General features: G+C 44.7%; 1 protein-coding gene across 1 annotated transcript in view; it reads left to right on the forward strand.

Annotated features, from left to right (window-relative positions):
• LOC121002299 (ATP-dependent translocase ABCB1-like) overlaps window positions 1-20027 on the forward strand; it is a 1351406-nt gene that overhangs the window by 207832 nt on the left and 1123547 nt on the right. The window contains exon 7 of the mRNA XM_040433696.1: window positions 9892-10140. Within this exon, the coding sequence (XP_040289630.1) occupies window positions 9892-10140 (249 nt within the window). The remainder of the gene's footprint in view (window positions 1-9891; window positions 10141-20027) is intronic.

A 20027-nucleotide genomic window follows, 5' to 3' on the forward strand; every position in this document is an offset into this window, starting at 1 on the left:
TGTCCCATTTGAAGCCCCCCTGATGCACCCCTAGAGTAAAAACTCCATAAAAGCGACCCCATCTAAGAAACTACACCCCTCCAGGTATCCAAAACTGATTTTACAAATGTCGTAAACCCTTTAGGTGTTCCACAAGTGTTATTGATTAAAAAAAGGCCATCAAAATCTACCTTCCAGAAACCATACGCCGTTCCTTTCCTTCTGCGCCCTGCCATTTGGTCATACAGCAGTTTACGACCACATATGGGGTGTTTCTGTAAACTGCAGTATGAGGGCAATAAATATTAAGTTTTGTTTGGCTGTTAACCCTTACTTTGTTATTGAAAAAAAAAAACGATTAAGGCTACTTTCACACTAGCGTTCAGAGCGGGTCCGTCTGATGTTTCATCAGACGGATCCGCTCCTATAATGCAGACGTTTGCATCCGTTCAGAACGGATCCGTCTGCATTATAACTTAGAAAAATTTCAAAGTGTGAAAGTAGCCTGAGCGGATCCGTCCAGACTTTACATTGAAAGTCAATGGGGGACGGATCCGTTTGAAGATTGAGCCATATTGTGTCATCTTCAAACGGATCCGTCCCCATTGACTTACATTGTAAGTCTGGACGGATCCGCTTGCCTCCGCACGGCCAGGCGGACACCCGAACGCTGCAAGCAGCGTTCAGGTGTCCGCCTGCTGAGCGGAGCGGAGGCTGAACGCCGCCAGACTGATGCATTCTAAGCGGATCCGCGTCCACTCAGAATGCATTAGGGCTGGACGGATGCGTTTGGGGCCGCTTGTGAGCCCCTTCAAACGGAGCTCACAAGCGGAGCCCCGAACGCTAGTGTGAAAGTAGCCTTTTTTGGCACTTTTCTTTTTTTCAGTGATCATCTGAGGGGTAAGGGGGGGTATAGAGCAGATTCTTACGGATGCGGCGATACCTAATACTCATTTTATTTATTTATGTTTTACACTATCTTTTTATAAACAAAAAAAAAACATTTTAGTATCTCCATAGTCTAAGAGTCATTTTTTTTCCTTTTTTAGCCGATTATCTTAGGTAGGGGCTAATTTTTTGCGGGCTGAGGGGACGGTTTTATTGGCACTATTTTGGGGGGCATATGACTTTTTGATCGCTTGCTATTACAATTTTTGTGATGTAAGGTGACAAAAAAAAACTTTTTTGCACTGTTTTTATTTTATTTTTTTGACCATGTTCATCTGAGGGGTTGGGCGGGTATTTTTATAGAGCAGATTATTACAGATGCGGCAATACCTAATGTTTTAGTGTCTCAAGTATGAGAACCATTTTTTTTTATCCGATTGTCAGTGGCTAAATTGGGATATAAATTTAGTACTCCATGGAAGTGTGGTACTCCCTGAAGCAACCAATAATGCAGAGGCCCGGTTGATCGGGGCACGTGTCACACTGAGTAGTGGTATCCTTCCGTATCCCCCTCCTTTGACACACTCTGCACTTTTTTTTGGGTCCATCCCTTCTTTCCAGTATGGGGGACCACACCTGGAAAGTGTTGGCCAGGGACGATCCGGGCGCCTCCAGTTCCCGAGGTACTCCGGCCTGCTCTTTCCCGGTCAGAAAAGATCAGGGCCTTGAGGACTGCCTCATAGAACTGAAGGAATGTCCCTGTGTTGCCAGCGTTTCGGGACAGCACAAAAGAGTTGTACAAGGCAACCTGTACCAAGTAGACCGCAACTTTTTTGTACCATGCCCGGGTTTTGTGCATGGTGTTATATGGCTTGAGGACTTGATCAGAGAGATCAACTCCTCCAATATAACGATTGTAGTCAACGATACAATTGGGCTTGAGGACCGTTGCCGTGGTACCTCTCACAAGGACAGGGGTGATGCCGTTACCATGAATTGTGGACAGTACAAGGACAACCCTCTTGTACTTATAACTGACAGGTTTCCAGTGGTAAGGGTACGGGTCTCACCCCTGGTGATAGGTACCTGGAGGGGGTAGGTAGGGAGGCCGTAGTGGAGTGTGTGTCTGCGTTTGTGTGTGCGTGCTTGTTAAACTTTATTTAGTGTGCGTGTGTGTGGGGGCACGGGTGTTTGCGAACTCACCCTAAACCTAACAGACAAAAAAAAATAAAAAGACTAGCTAAAAAAAGGGGGAAAAAAATTCAAAATCGATGATCAACCGCCCGAAGTTGATCAGCGGTGGGGTGTGCGATGCGCTAACAGTGGCCGGACGCTAAGAGTGCCGGCCACAGTCAGCGTACACACAAAAAAAAAATACCTGCGCCCAAAAAAAGTTGTGCAGGGGATGGGGGGCAAGCTGCAGCACCCATGCGGGGTCTAGGGTCACACAGCTGTGCTGTGGACCACAGACACCCGATTTAGGGTGATGCAATCAGTAACAGTTTTTTTTTTTTCTTCAACTAACTTTCCCTAAATATCCCCGCCTAATCTAACTTGTACCTAGCCTTTCCCTAAAGACCTGGTGGTGCTGGGGGTGCTGGGGCACAGATGGGGTGCTGGATCCCGATCTCTGCACAGATGGGGGGTGCTGGCTCTGAGACACGACGCAGCGCTCCTCTCTCCTCGGGCTCCCAGACTGAAAAGGAGGAAGAGAGGAGCGCTGCAATGATTTTAACCTCCCACCACTGCAGCCGACCAATGAGAGCGATCCTGAGAGGTGATATCACCATCACCTCTCAGGATCGCAGGATGGTGATTGGTGGTGTATTATCACACCACCGATCACCATCCTGTTTCGGGTTATCGGGTCCCCAGAGACTTGAATAACCCGGAAACGCAGCAAACCGCCGGTCTGAATTGACTTACGGTTTGCTGCGATCGCCTACACGGGGGGGTCACAGGACCCCCCCCCCTCGCATTTAGCCAAGGTGCCTGCCGAGCGGCGGTGATCGGAAATACATAGGACGTACCGGTAAGCCCTGTGTCCTGAACAGGTTAAAAGTATTCAAGTGAAATCTGTCCTCTAAATATGAAGCTCGATCCGATCTGAGCCTTTCCATATGCCCATACAGCAGTTTATGACCACATATGGAGTTGTGCCGTATTCAGGAAAAAATGGGTAACTAATTGTGGAGTGCATTTTCTCCTGTTAACCCTTTTGAAAATGAAAAATGTAGGCCTATAGAAACATTTGCTTGTAAAATGTCATTTTTCATTTTCACAGCCAAGTGAAGTTTTTAAATTCTATGAAACACCTGTTGAGCCAAGTCGCTCACTGCACCACTTGAAAAGTTCTTGGGGTGTTTTTTTCATAATGGAGTCACTTTTTGGGGGGCATCAGGGTGTCTTCAAATGCAACATATGCTCTCCAAAAACCATATGGTGCTCCTTCAAAAACTCTGCTGTGTGCAGTATACAGCATACAGCAGTATACAACCATATGTTTTTTTTGTAAACTGCAGTATGAAGGTAATGAAAATTTAGTTATTTTGCTGTTAACTTTCTGCGTTACAGGAAAAATGTATTAAAAAATTAAATCTGCAAAAAAAGGTGAAATTTTTATATTTCATCTACATTTTCCTTTAATTCTGGTGGAACACCTAAAGGATTAAAAAGTTTATAAACTCAGTTTTGAATATTTTGAGGGGTGTAGCTTCTAAAATGGCATAATTTACAGTTCTTTTTAATTATGTAAGCATCTCAAAGTTAATTCATGACTGAATTAATCTTTAAAAAGGTGGTTTGGGAAATGTTCTTGTACATTTTAAATTGCTTCTAAAATTCTACTCTTTCATAGAATTAAAGTTTGGGTTTGTAAAATGACATTTACAAAATAATGGCAAAATAAGCTAAGTAATGACTATTCTATGAGGTGTCACAATCTGTCTTAAAAGCAGAGAAATTCAAAGTTTGAAAATTTTTCTAAATTTTCTGAAAATTTGGGATTTTATAAAGGCAAAACATATTGACTCAAATTAACCACTGTAACACAGTAATATAGTTTTAAAGGCTGAAAGAAGACATCCGTCCATCGGGTTCATCCTGTTATCCTGCATGTTGATACAGAGGAAGGCAAAAAACACAGTGAGGTAGAAGCCAATTTTCCTCATTTTAGAGGAAAAAAATTATTTCCTGACTCCAATCAGGCAATCTGAATAACTCCCTGGATCAACAACCCTTCTCCAGAAATCTAATAACTATAACCTGTAAAATTGTTACACTACAAAAATGCATCCCATCTTCAACTCTTTTAGTGAGTTCACCATCACCACCTCTTCTGGTAGAGCTTGGTGATGGTCTTTCTGGATACTGTAGTTCACCCAATCCATTTATTAATTTAGTTGCCTCTGAACCCTCTCCAGCTCTGATATGTCTTGTTCTTAGTAGCCCAGAATTGTACACCATACTCCATATGCAGTCTGACTAGTAGTTTCTAAAGTGGCATGACTATGTTCTCACCTTTTGATGCATTCCATAATCTTATTGGCCTTGGCAGCAGCTGCCTGACACTGGTTTCTACAGTTTAGTTTGCTGTTCACTAAAATTCCTAAGTTCTTTTTCATGTCAGTGTTACCCAGTGTTTTACCATTTAGTATGTTCTGGTGACTTGCATTATTCCTTCCCATGTACATAACCTTTCATTTGTCAGTGTTAAACTTCATCTGCCACGTCTCTGCTCAAGCCCTCAATCTCTTCAGATCCATCTGTAGCACTATACTGTCCTCCTCCGTGTTAATTACTTTACACAGTTTAGTGTTACCTGTAAAAATGTATATATTACTGTGCAAGCCTTGTACAAGATCATTAATAAATATATTGAAGAGAATAGCGTCCAATACTGACCTCGGTGGTACACCACTAGTGACAGTGACTAGTGCTGAGCGAGCATGCTCACCCAAACTGCTGTTCGGCTCGAGCATCGCTATGCTCGGCACATGATGGTACCCGAGTGAGGACAACAGTACAGAGGGGGAGGGATCCGCAGTATGGCGCTTTTTTTTTTTTGTAAAGTGCGGACGACAAAAAAATAGTAGTTTGCAACCTGTGCCACACCAAAATGAGCCGGGGCGTGAACACCTAACCTTACCACCACCAGCATGATCCACCACATAGTATCCAAGCACAGTAATAAATGGGACGAAAGCCTGGGTCCACAATCTGTCTGCGGGTCACACCACTGCCTCCTCTTCCCCTATAGTATGTGCTGGCCAATTGCCTGTCAAAAGCGCAGATGAGGATGCCTCCTGCCCTGCACCTGGACCTTCACAATCAACATCAGCGACCACATCCACTTCCCTGTCCCAGCGCAGCGTCCAAATGTCATTACCCCAGGCATTTGAACGCAAGCGCAAATACCCAGCCACCCACCCACAGGCCATAGCACTAAATGCGCACCTTTCAAAATTACTGGCCCTGGAAATGTTGCCATTTACGCTTGTGGACACTGAGGCCTTCCGCAGCCTGATATAGGCGGCCATCCCGCAGTACTCTGTCCCCAGCTGCCACTATTTTTTCAGGTGTGCCGTGCCCGCCTTACACCAACATGTGTCCCGAAACGTCACATGTGCCCCGACCAACGCAGTTACTGGGAAGGTCCACTTAACCACGGACACATGGACAAGTGCATTTGGCCAGGGACGCTACACATCCCTGATGGCACACTGGGTGAACATTGTGGAGGCCGGGAGCGAGTCGTACCCTGGGATGGCTCAGGTGCTACCAACGGCCGAGGATTGCGGGCCCTAATTCCATCAGGGTTTCCGCCAGCAGCTCCAACCCCCACTTCTCCGCCTCCTCCTCCACTTCCACCTCTGAATTATCCGCATGCAGCACCAATCAGCCATCAGCCGGTAGCTGGAAGCAGTGTAGCACTGCAGTGGGGAAGCATCAACAGGGGATAAGAGACCAGACTGAGCTGTGACTCTCGCCACTCAACCTACAACCAGGCATTGTTGTGTGTGATAATGCCTGTAACTTGGTGGTGGCTTTGGAGCTTGGCAAGCTCACACACATCTCATGCCTAGCCCACATATTAAACTTAGAGGTTCAGCGGTTTCTCAAAACCTACCTCATTTTGCCTGAGCTACTGGTGAAGGTGCGCCGCGTATGTGCACATTTCCACAAGTCATCAACAGCTTCAGCCGGTCTGTCAACACTGCAGCAGCGCTTTAAATTGCCAGCTCACCGGCTGTTGTGCGACATGAGCACGCGCTGGAACTCCACGTCCCACATGTTGGCCAGGCTTTGTGAGCAGCAGAGGGCAGTAGTGGAATAACAGCTGCAACATGGTCGTCGCCTTTCCAGTCAGCTTCCGCTAATCAGAAGCGAGGAGTGGGCATGGATGTCTGACATCTATGAGGTTTTAAAAAACTTTGAGGAATCAACACAGATGTGAGCGGTGATAACTCTATTATCAGTGTAACCATCCCACTTCTGTGTCTACTGAAACACTCGCTGCTCACAATTAAGGCCGATGCTGTTCGTGGGGAAGAGTTGTAAATGGGGGAAGACATGACCCTGGGTGATAACCAGAACACCCTCAGTTTGTCTTCTCAGCACGTATTAGAGGAGGAGGAGCAGGGGACGGTTGCCTCCGCTACACAGGGTAGTAGCCATGGAACTTTAATTCCATCTGTTCAGCGTGGGTGGACAGAAGAGGAGGAAGAGGATGAGGAGATGGACAGTCATCCTCCTGATGACGACAGCGAAGTCTTGCCCACTGGTACTCATGGCTGACTTCATGTTAGGCTGCCTTTCCCGCGACCTGCGCGTTATACGCATTTTAGACAACACGGATTACTGGTTGTTCACCCTTCTCGACCCCCACTATAAAGAGAACTTCTTATCTCTGATTCCTCAGGTGGAGAGGACGGGCAAAATGGTGCAATACCAGAAGGTCCTTGTTGAAAAATTGCTCCAAAAATTTCCATCTGACAACGCTGGCGGCAGAGTCCGTAGTTCCTTGGGCAACCGAGGAGGAGAGACAGGGGGAGCACACAGCAGTTCCAAAAGAGGCAGGGCAACACTCTCCAAAGCCTGGGACAGTTTCATGACACCCGCCAGCACCCTCACCCTGATGCGTGTCACTAGTGTCACAAGGAGGGAAAAGTTTTGGAAGATGGTAAAGGAGTACGTAGCAGACCGTGTCAGCGTCCTCAGTGATCCCTCAGTGCCTTACAACTACTGAGTGTCCAAGCTGGACACGTGGAACGAACTGGCGCTCTACGCTCTTTTATGATGCCCTCTTTTATGTGTTAGGTTGTTTTGGAGTGCCGGTTCCTTGTAATTTTTGGCAGCCCTTTCACTTTACACTGCGTGCAGAATTATTAGGCAAATGAGTATTTTGACCACATCATCCTCTTTATGCATGTTGTCTTACTCCAAGCTGTATAGACTCGAAAGCCTACTACCAATTAAGCATATTAGGTGATGTGCATCTCTGTAATGAGAAGGGGTGTGGTCTAATGACATCAACACCCTATATTAGGTGTGCATAATTATTAGGCAACTTCCTTTCCTTTGGCAAAATGGGTCAAAAGAAGGACTTGACAGGCTCAGAAAAGTCAAAAATAGTGAGATATCTTGCAGAGGGATGCAGCACTCTTAAAATTGCAAAGCTTCTAAAGCGTGATCATCGAACAATCAAGCGTTTCATTCAAAATAGTCAACAGGGTCGCAAGAAGCGTGTGGAAAAACCAAGGCGCAAAATAACTGCCCATGAACTGAGAAAAGTCAAGCGTGCAGCTGCCAAGATGCCACTTGCCACCAGTTTGGCCATATTTCAGAGCTGCAACATCACTGGAGTGCCCAAAAGCACAAGGTGTGCAATACTCAGAGACATGGCCAAGGTAAGAAAGGCTGAAAGACGACCACCACTGAACAAGACACACAAGCTGAAACGTCAAGACTGGGCCAAGAAATATCTCAAGACTGATTTTTCTAAGGTTTTATGGACTGATGAAATGAGAGTGAGTCTTGATGGGCCAGATGGATGGGCCCGTGGCTGGATTGGTAAAGGGCAGAGAGCTCCAGTCCGACTCAGACGCCAGCAAGGTGGAGGTACTGGTTTGGGCTGGTATCATCAAAGATGAGCTTGTGGGGCCTTTTCGGGTTGAGGATGGAGTCAAGCTCAACTCCCAGTCCTACTGCCAGTTTCTGGAAGACACCTTCTTCAAGCAGTGGTACAGGAAGAAGTCTGCATCCTTCAAGAAAAACATGATTTTCATGCAGGACAATGCTCCATCACACGTGTCCAAGTACTCCACAGCGTGGCTGGCAAGAAAGGGTATAAAAGAAGAAAATCTAATGACATGGCCTCCTTGTTCACCTGATCTGAACCCCATTGAGAACCTGTGGTCCATCATCAAATGTGAGATTTACAAGGAGGGAAAACAGTACACCTCTCTGAACAGTGTCTGGGAGGATGTGGTTGCTGCTGCACGCAATGTTGATGGTGAACAGATCAAAACACTGACAGAATCCATGGATGGCAGGCTTTTGAGTGTCCTTGCAAAGAAAGGTGGCTATATTGGTCACTGATTTGTTTTTGTTTTGTTTTTGAATGTCAGAAATGTATATTTGTGAATGTTGAGATGTTATATTGGTTTCACTGGTAAAAATAAATAATTGAAATGGGTATATATTTGTTTTTTGTTAAGTTGCCTAATAATTATGCACAGTAATAGTCACCTGCACACACAGATATCCCCCTAAAATAGCTAAAACTAAAAACAAACTAAAAACTACTTCCAAAAATATTCAGCTTTGATATTAATGAGTTTTTTGGGTTCATTGAGAACATGGTTGTTGTTCAATAATAAAATTAATCCTCAAAAATACAACTTGCCTAATAATTCTGCACTCCCTGTATATACAATAAATATACAGGAAAGAATGTTTCTTAACAATTTTTCCTCTAAAATCGACTTTATCTTTGGTTTTGTGCGTATTATTGTCAGTCTGTAAAAGTGGCATACTACTCAGACAACATGGTTCCCAGGAGCAACCTGGGAGTCCAAGATGCATCAAGACATCCTCCCCATGCTTTTCCCGAACCATTTTGGTGGTGTTTCCATCAATTTCTGACCTTTTCCTATGAACCATGCACCCTCCCCTCTTCTGAGCTCGGGTTCTCCCATTGTGTACCATTAATAGCCCCCCTCTGTTTTCTATCACTAAGCCAGTTACTTACCCACATACACACATTTACCCCCAGTCTAAGCATCCTCATTTTATGTACTAACCTTTTATGTGGCACAGTACAAATACTTTGGAGAAGTGAAGATATATGACATGCAATGACTCACCCTGGTCAAGTCTAGAACTTACCTCATCATAGAAAGTGATTAAATTAATTTGATATGACATGACCAATCCCTCATGAATCTGTGCTAATACAGTGTTTTAAGCATATTTTCATTGAGATACTCTAGGATAGCATCTCTTAGAAAACCTTCAAACACTTTACCAACAATAGATGTTAGGCTTACTGGCCTATAGTTTCCGGGCTCCGTTTTTTACCCTTTTTGAATATTGCCACCACATTTGCTAAGCGCCAATCCTGTGGAACACTCTCTATCTATATAGAGTCCTAAAATATCAGAAATAAGGGTCTTTCTATGACATTAATTAATCCTCTTAGGATATTGGGGTGTATGTCATCTGGACCCGATGATTGTATTGTCATAAATAACAATGTGTCACAAGAAAACAGTCTCAGAATGGCTTGGATAAGTAAAAGCATTCCAAAGTCATTAGCATATAAAGTGTCATATGTCAGATTTGCAAAAATTAGCCTTGACCTTAAGGTGAAAAGTGGCTTGGTACTGAAGGGGTTAAAGTATAATTTTTCAAAGGCATATCTATAATAACTCATGGCAGTGTACAACACAAGGTTTATTTTATGTTTTGTTATGATTGCTTTCTACCTGTAACTGATAACAGTTGTATTGGCACATTTTCTAGAACCAAGGCAAAGACAGAGATGCAGAAAATCAATCTACAGACAAATCACTTGAAAATAAAAATTCTGGATTGTGCGACATGGGTGAAAAAAAATATATAGAAGACACGTGGCCAACTTTGCAAGATGTTGAGAACATGCTGGCACCCATTAAAAAAAAGATATTTCAAAATGTTTCTGTTAGAAGAAAAAGTGAAGAGGAGCTTTCAGAAATAAAAAGTTGTAAGAAAAATACTGGAATTACAGATGAGGTAGGATTTGAGAGGAATACAGTACCAAAAAATAAGCTCTTAACCCCTTTCTCCAGCAGCCATTTTCTGTTTTTCGTTTTTCACTCCCTACAATTAGAGCTGAGCGAATTTCTCAAAAATTTGATTTGGTCGGTTCGCCGAATTTTCCAAAAATACTCCATTCGTTACGAATTTATTTGTGGTGAATCCTGTTTAAAAACAGCTATTTCCTGGCTGCAGAGAGCCTGTATATTGGTGTAGAACACTGTGCCTTGCAAAAAGACGCATAGTGAGTCTGCTGTGGTAGTGAAACATTACTGTGAGTCACTGCACACTTCACTTATTTGCAGCAGTTATGGAACCAAAACTGAACAAATAACTCAAGTGTGAACTCAGCTTTACAGGTTGAAGTTAGTGCCAGGTATAAAGAACCGTGCATCCACCTTCACTCATCAGCATTTGGTCAGTAATCCATCAGTATTGCTAAAGCCAAAAAAAAAACAGAAGTAGATCCAAAACAGAGAGGACACGTGAATGGAATATTTGCATGTCTTCTGTGTTTTGTACCCACTACTGATTTTGGCTGCCAAATCATAAGCCAATTCTGTCATACAGGCCTTACAGCTGCTACATAGACAGGATCCGTTGTGTGTCTCATTTTTCCTTCCTTCTGACAGACCAGAAGAAGGGTCAAATAAATGATGTCATCCAGGCCAAAAAGGCAGAATAGTGGCCCAGTCATGGAGTGGGGAGGGTGGGAACAGCATGAGAAGTCCACAGAGTGGTCCAGTTACAGAGTGGTGAGGGAGCAGCAGCATGAGGAGACGTCAGAGTGGTGAGGTGGCAGCAGCATAAGGAAACCACAGAGTGGCCCAGTGACATAGTGGTGAGCTTGCAACAGCATGAGGAGACCACAGAGTGGCCCAGTGACATAGTGTTGAGGTGGCAGCAGCATGAGGAGACCCCAGAGTGGCCCATTGACAGTGTTGAGGTGGCAGCAGCATGAGAAGACCACAGAGTGGCCCAGTGACATAGTGTTGAGGTGGAAGCAGCATGAGGAGACCACAGAGTTGTGACGTGGCAGCAGCATGAGGAGACCACAGAGTGGCCCAATGACATAGTGGTGATCTGGCAGCAGCATGCAGAGACCACAGAGTGACCCTGTGACAGTGTTGAGGAATCCGCATCATGATGAGACGACAGAGTGGGGTGAGGGGCAATACCAGTACCAGCTGAAGATGGTGGGTGGCAATAGGAACACTTGGCAGCAGGTGTGTGGCATCAGGTGGGTGGCAGCCTAAGAATAGTAGCTGAAGCAGGTAGCCAGAAGAAACAGGTTTATGATCTAGTCTGATGCATCAGGCACTGGTGTGTGGAAAACCTTGCTTATCCATGCCTGATTCATCTTCACAAAGAAGAAAACTGCTCATCAGCGACTCTAGACCTAAGTTTCTGCTGATGAAGCTGGTACTGCTCCTGCCCCCCCCCCCCCCGGCAGCAGCCATGGCAGTGAAATGTAAGTGCAGAGGGGCCCCCTGGTCAGACCTGCATGAGGATGGGTGGTAGCTCACATAGGCAGCGGCCAACTGACTACATATGATGTCTCAATAGTAGTTCAGTTTGTCCTCCCTCTCAGTGGGTGTAAAAAAAAGGCCCCCATTTTGGACCAGTACTGAGGGTCTAACATCGTGGATAGCCAGTAGTCATCCCTATGCTGAATGGTAACAATTCATCTGTCACTACGCAAGCAAATGAGTATGCATCGGGTGTTATGCAAGCGGGTGTGGACCCACTGCTCCACTGACTGACTATACTCTGGAGGGGCGTGACTAAGCAACTACCTGGTCTTCATTAAAGCGTCTGATGGTGAGGATAGACTTAGGCCATTAGGGAAGTTGCCAGATGCCACTCCAGAGCAGTCCCCGAGTGAGTGGCAGCTGAACAGGGTGTATGTAGTGTCCCACTATGTAAAGGTGGGCACTACTCAAGGGTCAATTGGGTCATGTTGTTCTCCACCTCCTGTGGAACATGGTCATGGTATTTTGTATTGCATTATAATGTGTATTTTCATGTTGTTTCCCCTGTACCAGGCCTGTTAGGGGTGTAGTTTCTCCTCCCAGGCTGTAGAGAGAGCTAGGGAACCCCTAGTGTTTATATAGACAGGTCCAGTCCAGGGAAAGGGTGGTGGTGAGAAGCCAAGAGTCACTTCAGCCAGGGAGTAGCTGAGGTCCAGCTTCTAACATGCAGCTAGATAGCCCAGGTTCCTAACCTGCGTCCAGGAGAAGAAGTGTCCTCCTGAAGTTATCCTGCATCAAGCAAAGTACAGAGCAGTGCTAATTGTATCGAGCCAAGTAGAAAGCTGAAAGGCAGAAGTTTATTTACAGCAAGAGGATTTATATCAGAGGAAGGTTTCCCTACCCAAGGATAAAGCCAGGTATTAGGCATTCGGGCCTTGGAGAAAGTCAGACAGGATTCTGTAGAAAGTACAGCCTGATCTGTGAGTTGATTCCCTCTAAGTTATCTTGCTAGGATTCTACCTGCCATTTATGTAAAGCCTGCCTGTTACCAAATCTACTTCATATGGAACTGTCTGAAACTTGTATATAGTTGAACTGTTCAGTAAAGAGGAATTCTAGTTCACTACAATCGTGTGTACCTCCATTATTCCTCCTAACAAATCAGTGTGCCACCGTTACCGGCACTGGCGTCACGAACTGTAAGGGATCTTGCCACAGGCACGCTAAACTTTCAACACCCAGGGCACCACACCAATCACCCGGCCTGGTCCCTTTATCTAGAGAGTGCCCCAGAGGATCTACGTGCCAGCCTCTTCATCACTGCTGTACACCTGCCCAGGGTATACTACAAACTGTGAGTACTAAGAGAAACCCTCGGTCTGCCTATTAACCCGTGACCTCACATTCGCTCACCCTGAAGGACTGGCGTACTGCAGTCAGAGATATCGGTGCAAGCACTGAGGGGAAGTACGTGGTCAGGAAGTCCAGGGTCAGGGCAGGCATCGATCAAGCAAGGTCTGTAAACGAAGTCCTAGGTCAGAGGCAGGCGGCAAACAAGCAAGGTCCGTGAACGAAGTCCAAAGGCAGATGGCATACAGGCAAAATCCGATAAATCTAAAAGCAGGGTCCAGTACAAAGCAAAGCAGAACTTGAAAAACACCTTCACACTTGGAACTAGACAAGCTAGTGACCATAAGTTGCTCATGCATCTTCCTGTGGTAGGAAGCGCCTTTAAATACTTAATGCAATCCAGCCATAGGATGGTGAGATAGAGGGCATGTACATGCTGCCTCACAGGGAGGAAAGACACACCCTTATAAGCCCTAACAAACAGTACAGGTCTCAGGCAGGAAGTAAACTCTGGCATGGAACACAGATGCAACAGTTAAGCTATCTGCTGCCCACGCTTGTCAGCACGGCACATGGCAGCAGGAGGGAAAGAGGGAGCCCGGCGGTGGTGCCCGTGGGTAGGGGCAGCAGCACAGGCACGGACCGCTGGGCTAACATTGGGCCATTTGCTCAAGTGACTCGGAGGGACTCCCTGCCTCCATCTCCACTGCATACTGCCATGGTGTGTCTGGGTCATCTGCCTCGTCTTACTCATCACCCTCTAGCTCCTCCAGCTGCTCCTGCTCCTCCTCTCCTGTCACCTGTGTAGAAAAACCATCCATTTCTCTACGCATTGTTTGTGCTCGAATGTCCTCCTCCTCCTCTAGTTCAGCCCCCACAGGGCTTATGTGGCCATGAGATGTAGTCGCCACGTCTCCTATTAGAGCCTACAGGAGCCTGACTGCTCGCAACACCAGCTCCCACACAACTCTCATCATCACTACTTGCCCTCCTACCGGAGGAAGCGGCGGATGTCTCCTCCAGATCTTGGCTGGGCAGTAGCTGGAGACTGTCCTCTAGCAGCTAGCCTTAACTGAAAAGTGGAGCCGAGCCTATGGCATATAATACTTCTCTGGCTGAGGGACAGAAAATGACAGAGGCAGGTTGAAGACAGTTGGGGGCACAGGGCCTGCTCCCGGGCCATGCTGACTAAGCGTCATGCCCGATGAACCCACTGACTCTTGGCTGGTGGTTTCTGATGTTACTTGCGACGAAGTCGAAGACCGAGTCAACCATTCAAGCACCGCTGGGTTGCTGGTCAAGACACAACCGCTAGATGACACTGCGAGCTCAGGCCTCTCGCTGCGACTCCTGCTGCCACCCCGCTTCTGCTGCTGCTATTTTTAACTGCGACAGAAACATTTTGGCCACTGCCCATTCCCTTTGAAGGGCGTGTCACTTGTCTTTCTGACATCGTATAATAAAATAATTAAATTAAAATTAAAATAATACACCCCGAAAACGGCTGTAGTACAATGAAACTTCACCAATGAACGGCAATTAAGATGCATTTTTTTCCTATTAATACAACCCAAAAAAATAATAATATAACAATCTAAATTTAATGCAGAATGGCTAATAGCACGTATGTATATTTCCTATTAATGCACCCCGTAAGGCTGTAGTACAATGCAACTTCACCGCAGAACGGCAATTAAGATGTATTTTTTTTTCAAGTTAATACATCACCAAAAAAAAAGTATAACAATCAGAATTCACAACAGAATGGTTAATAGGACATACGTATATTTCCTATTAATAGACCCCATAAATGGCCGTAGTACAATGTGACTTCACCACAGAATGGCAAAAAAGTAGTTTTGTTTTTTTCTATTAATACAACCCCTCCAAAAATTGTATAACAATCTAAATACACCGCAGAACGGCTAATAGGACATACGCATATATTTTCTATTAATACACCCCATAAATGGCTGTATCACAGAGCACTTGCACCCCAATAACAAGCAAGGTTTGCTTTAATTACTGAGCTATCATTTAGTACAATTTTGATCCCCAGTTAGTGCAGCAAGTTGTAATAGAATCGCTCCTATTACCCACGCTGTACCTATTGGACCCTGTTCTCCTTTTATAGTGTAGATAATGCCTCCCAAGCCTTTATAGCAGATCTATATAGCAGATCTGAGGCCTACCCTGTATTTCTTTCATGTGAAGTAACCAGTGGAACTCTGCATTTACACAGCTGGTTGCCAAAAAACACTGTACTATTGAACCAGAACACTTTTGCGTACAGCGCAGTATTACCTATTTGATAATTAAGCAGTGAAAAACTGCATTTCTACAGTTTGCAATAAACACTGGTTTCAGGCTACATAGCAGATCTGAGGCCTACCCTGTATTTCTTTCATGTGAAGTAACCAGTGGAACTTGGTATCTGATATTACTGTAGGGGAAAGCTTGGGATGTAGTGATCACCAGTCAGTCTGGTTTACTATAAGTACAGTGACTGAGTCACTCCACACAAACAAAAGTTTTAGATTTTAGAAAAACTGACTTTTCTAAAATTAGATTAGTGGTATACGAGTCCCTATCAGATTGGAACAGTTTCAATGGAGTCCAGGAGAAATGGGACTACTTAAAAGTGGCACTATTGAAGGCAACAGATAATTGCATTAGGATTGTCAGTAAAAGCAAAAAAAGGAAGAGACCACTGTGGTACTCAACAGAAGTGGCCAAAATCATTAGAAACAAAAATATAGCATTTAGTAATTATATTTTTTAAAAAAACAAGGATGACAGGCAAATTTATAAGATTAGGCAGAGAGGCCAAACAAGTTATAAGAGCTTCTAAAGCACAGGCAGAAGAGAAATTAGCTCAGTCAGTAAAAAAAGGCGATAAGACATTCTTAAGATACATAAATTGACTGCCTCAATTAATACTTCTGTTCAGTTTTTACAAAGGAAAATTAAGGAAAAGGACCTCAGTTAGGAAGGAAGACTAATGAATCTTTTGATGCATGTGTCTTTACAGAAGAAGAGGTTCTAAGTCAGCTGTCTAAAATTAATACAAATAAGTCAAAGGGGCCTGATGGGATACACCCAAAGCTATTAAAAGAGCTTAGCGGTGAACTAGCAAAACCATTAACAGATTTATTTAAACAATCACTGGTAACAGGAGTCATCCCAGAAGATTGGAAATTGGCAAATGTTGTGCCCATTCACAAGAAAGGTAGTAGGGAGGAATCGGGCAACTATAGGCCAGTAAGCCTGACATCAATAGTGGGGAAATTAATGAAAATCATACTTAAGGAGAGGATTGTGGAACATCTAAAATCCCATGGATTGAAAGATGAAAAACAGCATGGGTTCACTTCAGGGAGATCATATCAAACTAATCTTATTGATTTTTTTGATTGGGTGGCTAAAATAATAGATGGCGGAGGTGCAGTAAACATCGCTTATCTAGACTTTAGTAAGGCTTTTGATACTGTCCCACATAGAAGGCTTATCAATAAATTGCAGTCTTTGTGCTTGGACTCCCATATTGTTGAATGGAATAGGCAGTGGCTGAGGGACAGACAACAGAGGGTTGTAGTCAATAGAGTATATTCAGACCATGGTCTAGTTACCAGTGGGGTACCTTAGGAATCTGTTCTGGTACCCATATTGTTTAATATCTTTATCAGCGAAATTTCAGAAGGCCTCGATGGTAAGGTGTGTCTTTTTGCTGATGACACAAAGATTTGTAACAGCGTTGATGTTCCTCGAGGGATACACCAAATGGAAGAGGATTTTGGAAAACTAGAATGGTCAAAAATCTGGCAAATAAAATTTAATGTTGATAAGTAGAGTTGAGCGGACACCTGGATGTTCGGGTTCGACGGGTTTGGCCAAACTTCGGAAAAAAGTTTGAGTTTGGGACCCGAACTTGACCCCGAACCCCATTGAAGTCAATGGGAACCCAAACTTTTGAGCACTAAAATGGCTGTAAAAATGTCATGGAAAAGGGTAGAGGGATGCAAATGTCGTCAAAATGTGGTTAAGAGCATGGCAAGTGCTCTGCAAACAAATGTGGATAGGGAAATTACTTTAAATAACAAAATACGTAAAAATAAACAATAATAATCTTGATCTAGGAGGACCAGGTCCATATGGAGTAGGAGGTTGATGAGGCGGTGGATGTGGCGGTGTAGGTGGAAGTGACGGTGGAGGAGCAGGAGGTAGCGTACACTGCTTTTTGGTTTAAATTTTTTTATATTTTTAAAAAATTATGGTACACCCCAAAACATTGGGAAATAAAACCCTCCAGTCGTGCTAAACACACGTTCAGTTCATGTAGGCGTGTGCATACTTACTGCCCCACCATGTTGCACGTCCCCGTGATGTACACGATCCAATTTGATATCTGCTCTATCAACTTTCGATGTTCTTTTTTGCACCTACCATGGTGATTACGGGTGGCGGGGAATCAGGGTTCCAGGCCGGAGAGGGAGCGTGAGAAAAAGAGACCAAATTTAAGGGAGATAAATTTATTTAAAAAAATTGGGATCCAGAAGAAATGTGGGAAAAGTTATTGAGGTGCAAATGTGGGCCAAAAGAGTATAGCGAAAATGTGGGACAAAGTATTGAAGCTTAAATGTGGTACAACTTGTTTAAGTTTAAGCATTGAATCAAAGGAGGTGGCGCGCATCAATTAAAGAAGCATTTCAGAAATTTTATTCCCTGTCACCTATGAAGAGCAGGGGTTTATTCACGTCTAAAATTGTATAATGTCAACCCAAGAATGTAACAGAAAAATTACAGAAATTAATTAACCTGTCTACTTCGTTGTGCAGGGGTCTATGACAGAGAACAATTGTTTGTCACCCGAAAATGTAAAATAAAAATTATTGAAATTTATTGAGCTGTCAACTAGGTAGAGGAGGGGTATATTACACCCAAAAATTTGTGAATTTGACCCTAAAATGTAACTGACAAATGTTATTAATTTTTTTTTTTTACCGCTCTAATAGGTATAGCAGTGGTACATCGCACCAAAAAATTGCTGAATTTCACCAGAAAATGTAACTGACAATTTTTTTTGTTTTTGTTTACCGGCCTACTAGGTATAGCAGTGGTACATCACACCCAAAAATTTGTGAATTTCACCATAAAATGTAACAGACAAAATGTTTTATTGTTTAACCTGTCTACTAGGTATAACAGTGGTACTTCACACCCAAAAATTGTTAAATTGCAACTGAAAATGTAACTGACAAATATATTTTGTTTGTTAACCGGCCTACTAGGTATAGCAGTGGTACTATACACCCAAAAATGGGTTAATTTCACCAGAAAATGTTAATGACAAAGTAGAGAAATGATATAAAATAAAACATGTACAAAATAAATAAATAATGGATTTATGAGGTGGAGTTCCATATGGAGTAGGAGTTTGAGGAGGCGGTGGATGTAGCGGAGTAGGTAGAAGCGGCGGTGGAGGAGGACAAGATAGCCAACACAGGTTTTTGGTTTTAATTTAATTTTGTAAAATTAAGGTACACTCCAAAAGAGTGTGAAATATCCAAAATACAAACATGAGCGATTGCGCTGCAGTATAACAATGTCTGCTTAGTGCCGGTATACATGTCTATTCTGCACATGCCTGGTTAATTTTAATGAACGTGAGCTTGTCCACATTGGCTGTCGACAGGCGGCTGCGCTTGTTTGTGATAACGCCCCCTGCCGTGCTAAACACACGTTCAGATAATACACTGGCTGCAGGGCAGGCCAGCACCTCCAAGGAGTAAAGGGCAAGCTCAGGCCATGTGGCCAATTTGGAGACCCAGAAGTTGAAGGGGGCAGACCCGTCATTCAGTATGTGTAGGCGTGTGCACACATACTGCTCCACCATGTTGGTGAAATGCTGCCTCCTGCGAAGATGTTCCATATCAGCTGGTGGTGCTGGTTGTTGTGGCGTGCTTACAAAGCTTTTCCATATTTCGGCCATACTAACCTTGCCTTCTGAGGTGCTGGCGGTGCCCCAGCTTCGTTGGCGACCTCTTCCTCATCCTCTGCCCTCGCCTTGTGCTTCCACTGTGCCCCCGCATCTTACGATCACGCTCCAGTGACGGAATTAAGGACAGTACGTTGTCCTTGTAACTGGGATCCAGCAGCGTGGCCACCCTGTAATCAGCACAAGTTAGAATGTGGGCAACTCGGCGGTTGTTGCGGAGAGACTGCAGCATGTAATCGCTCATGTGTGCCAGGCTGCCCAGAGGCAACGAAAAGTTGTCCTCTGTGGGAGGTGTATCGTCTGTGTCCTCTGTATCCCCCCATCCACGCACCAGTGATGGCCATGAGCTGGTCTGGGTGCCACCCTGCTGTGCAAATGGTTCCTCCTCCTACATTTCCTCCTCCTCATCCTCCACCTCCTCATCCTCCAGAACTGTGGCCTGGCTGGACAATTGTGTACCTTGGGTTTGTGGGTGCAGGAACCCACCCTCGGAGCCACTTGGGAATGACTGGCCGGAAACCCTACAAAATGATCCCTCTTCCTCCTCCTCCTCCTCCTGTGCCACATCCTCTTCCATCATCGCCAGGAGTGTTTTTTTCAAGGAGGCATAGAAGTGGGATAGTAACACTGAGAACGGCGTTATCGGCACTGGCCATGTTGGTGGAGTACTCGAAACAGTGCAACAAGGAACACAGGTCTCGCATGGAGGCGCAGTCATTGGTGGTGAAGTGGTGCTGTTTCGCCAATCGACTCATCTGTGCATGCCGCAGCTGAAATTCCTCTATCGCCTGCTGCTGCTCGCACAGTCTGGCCAGAATGTGCAAGGTGGAGTTCGACCTTGTGGGCACGTCGCATATGAGGCGGTGAGCGGGAAGGCCGAAGTTACGCTGCAGGACTGACAGGCGAGCAGCAGAGGGGTGAGAACGCCTAAAGCACGCACAGACGGCCCGCACTTTATGCAGCAGCTTTGACATATTGGGGTAATTTTTAAGGAATCTCTGCACCACCAAATTCAGCACATGCGCCAGGCAAGGGATGTGCGTCGA

Source organism: Bufo bufo, chromosome 5, assembly GCF_905171765.1.
Source record: "Bufo bufo chromosome 5, aBufBuf1.1, whole genome shotgun sequence".
NCBI classification, from domain to species: domain Eukaryota; kingdom Metazoa; phylum Chordata; class Amphibia; order Anura; family Bufonidae; genus Bufo; species Bufo bufo.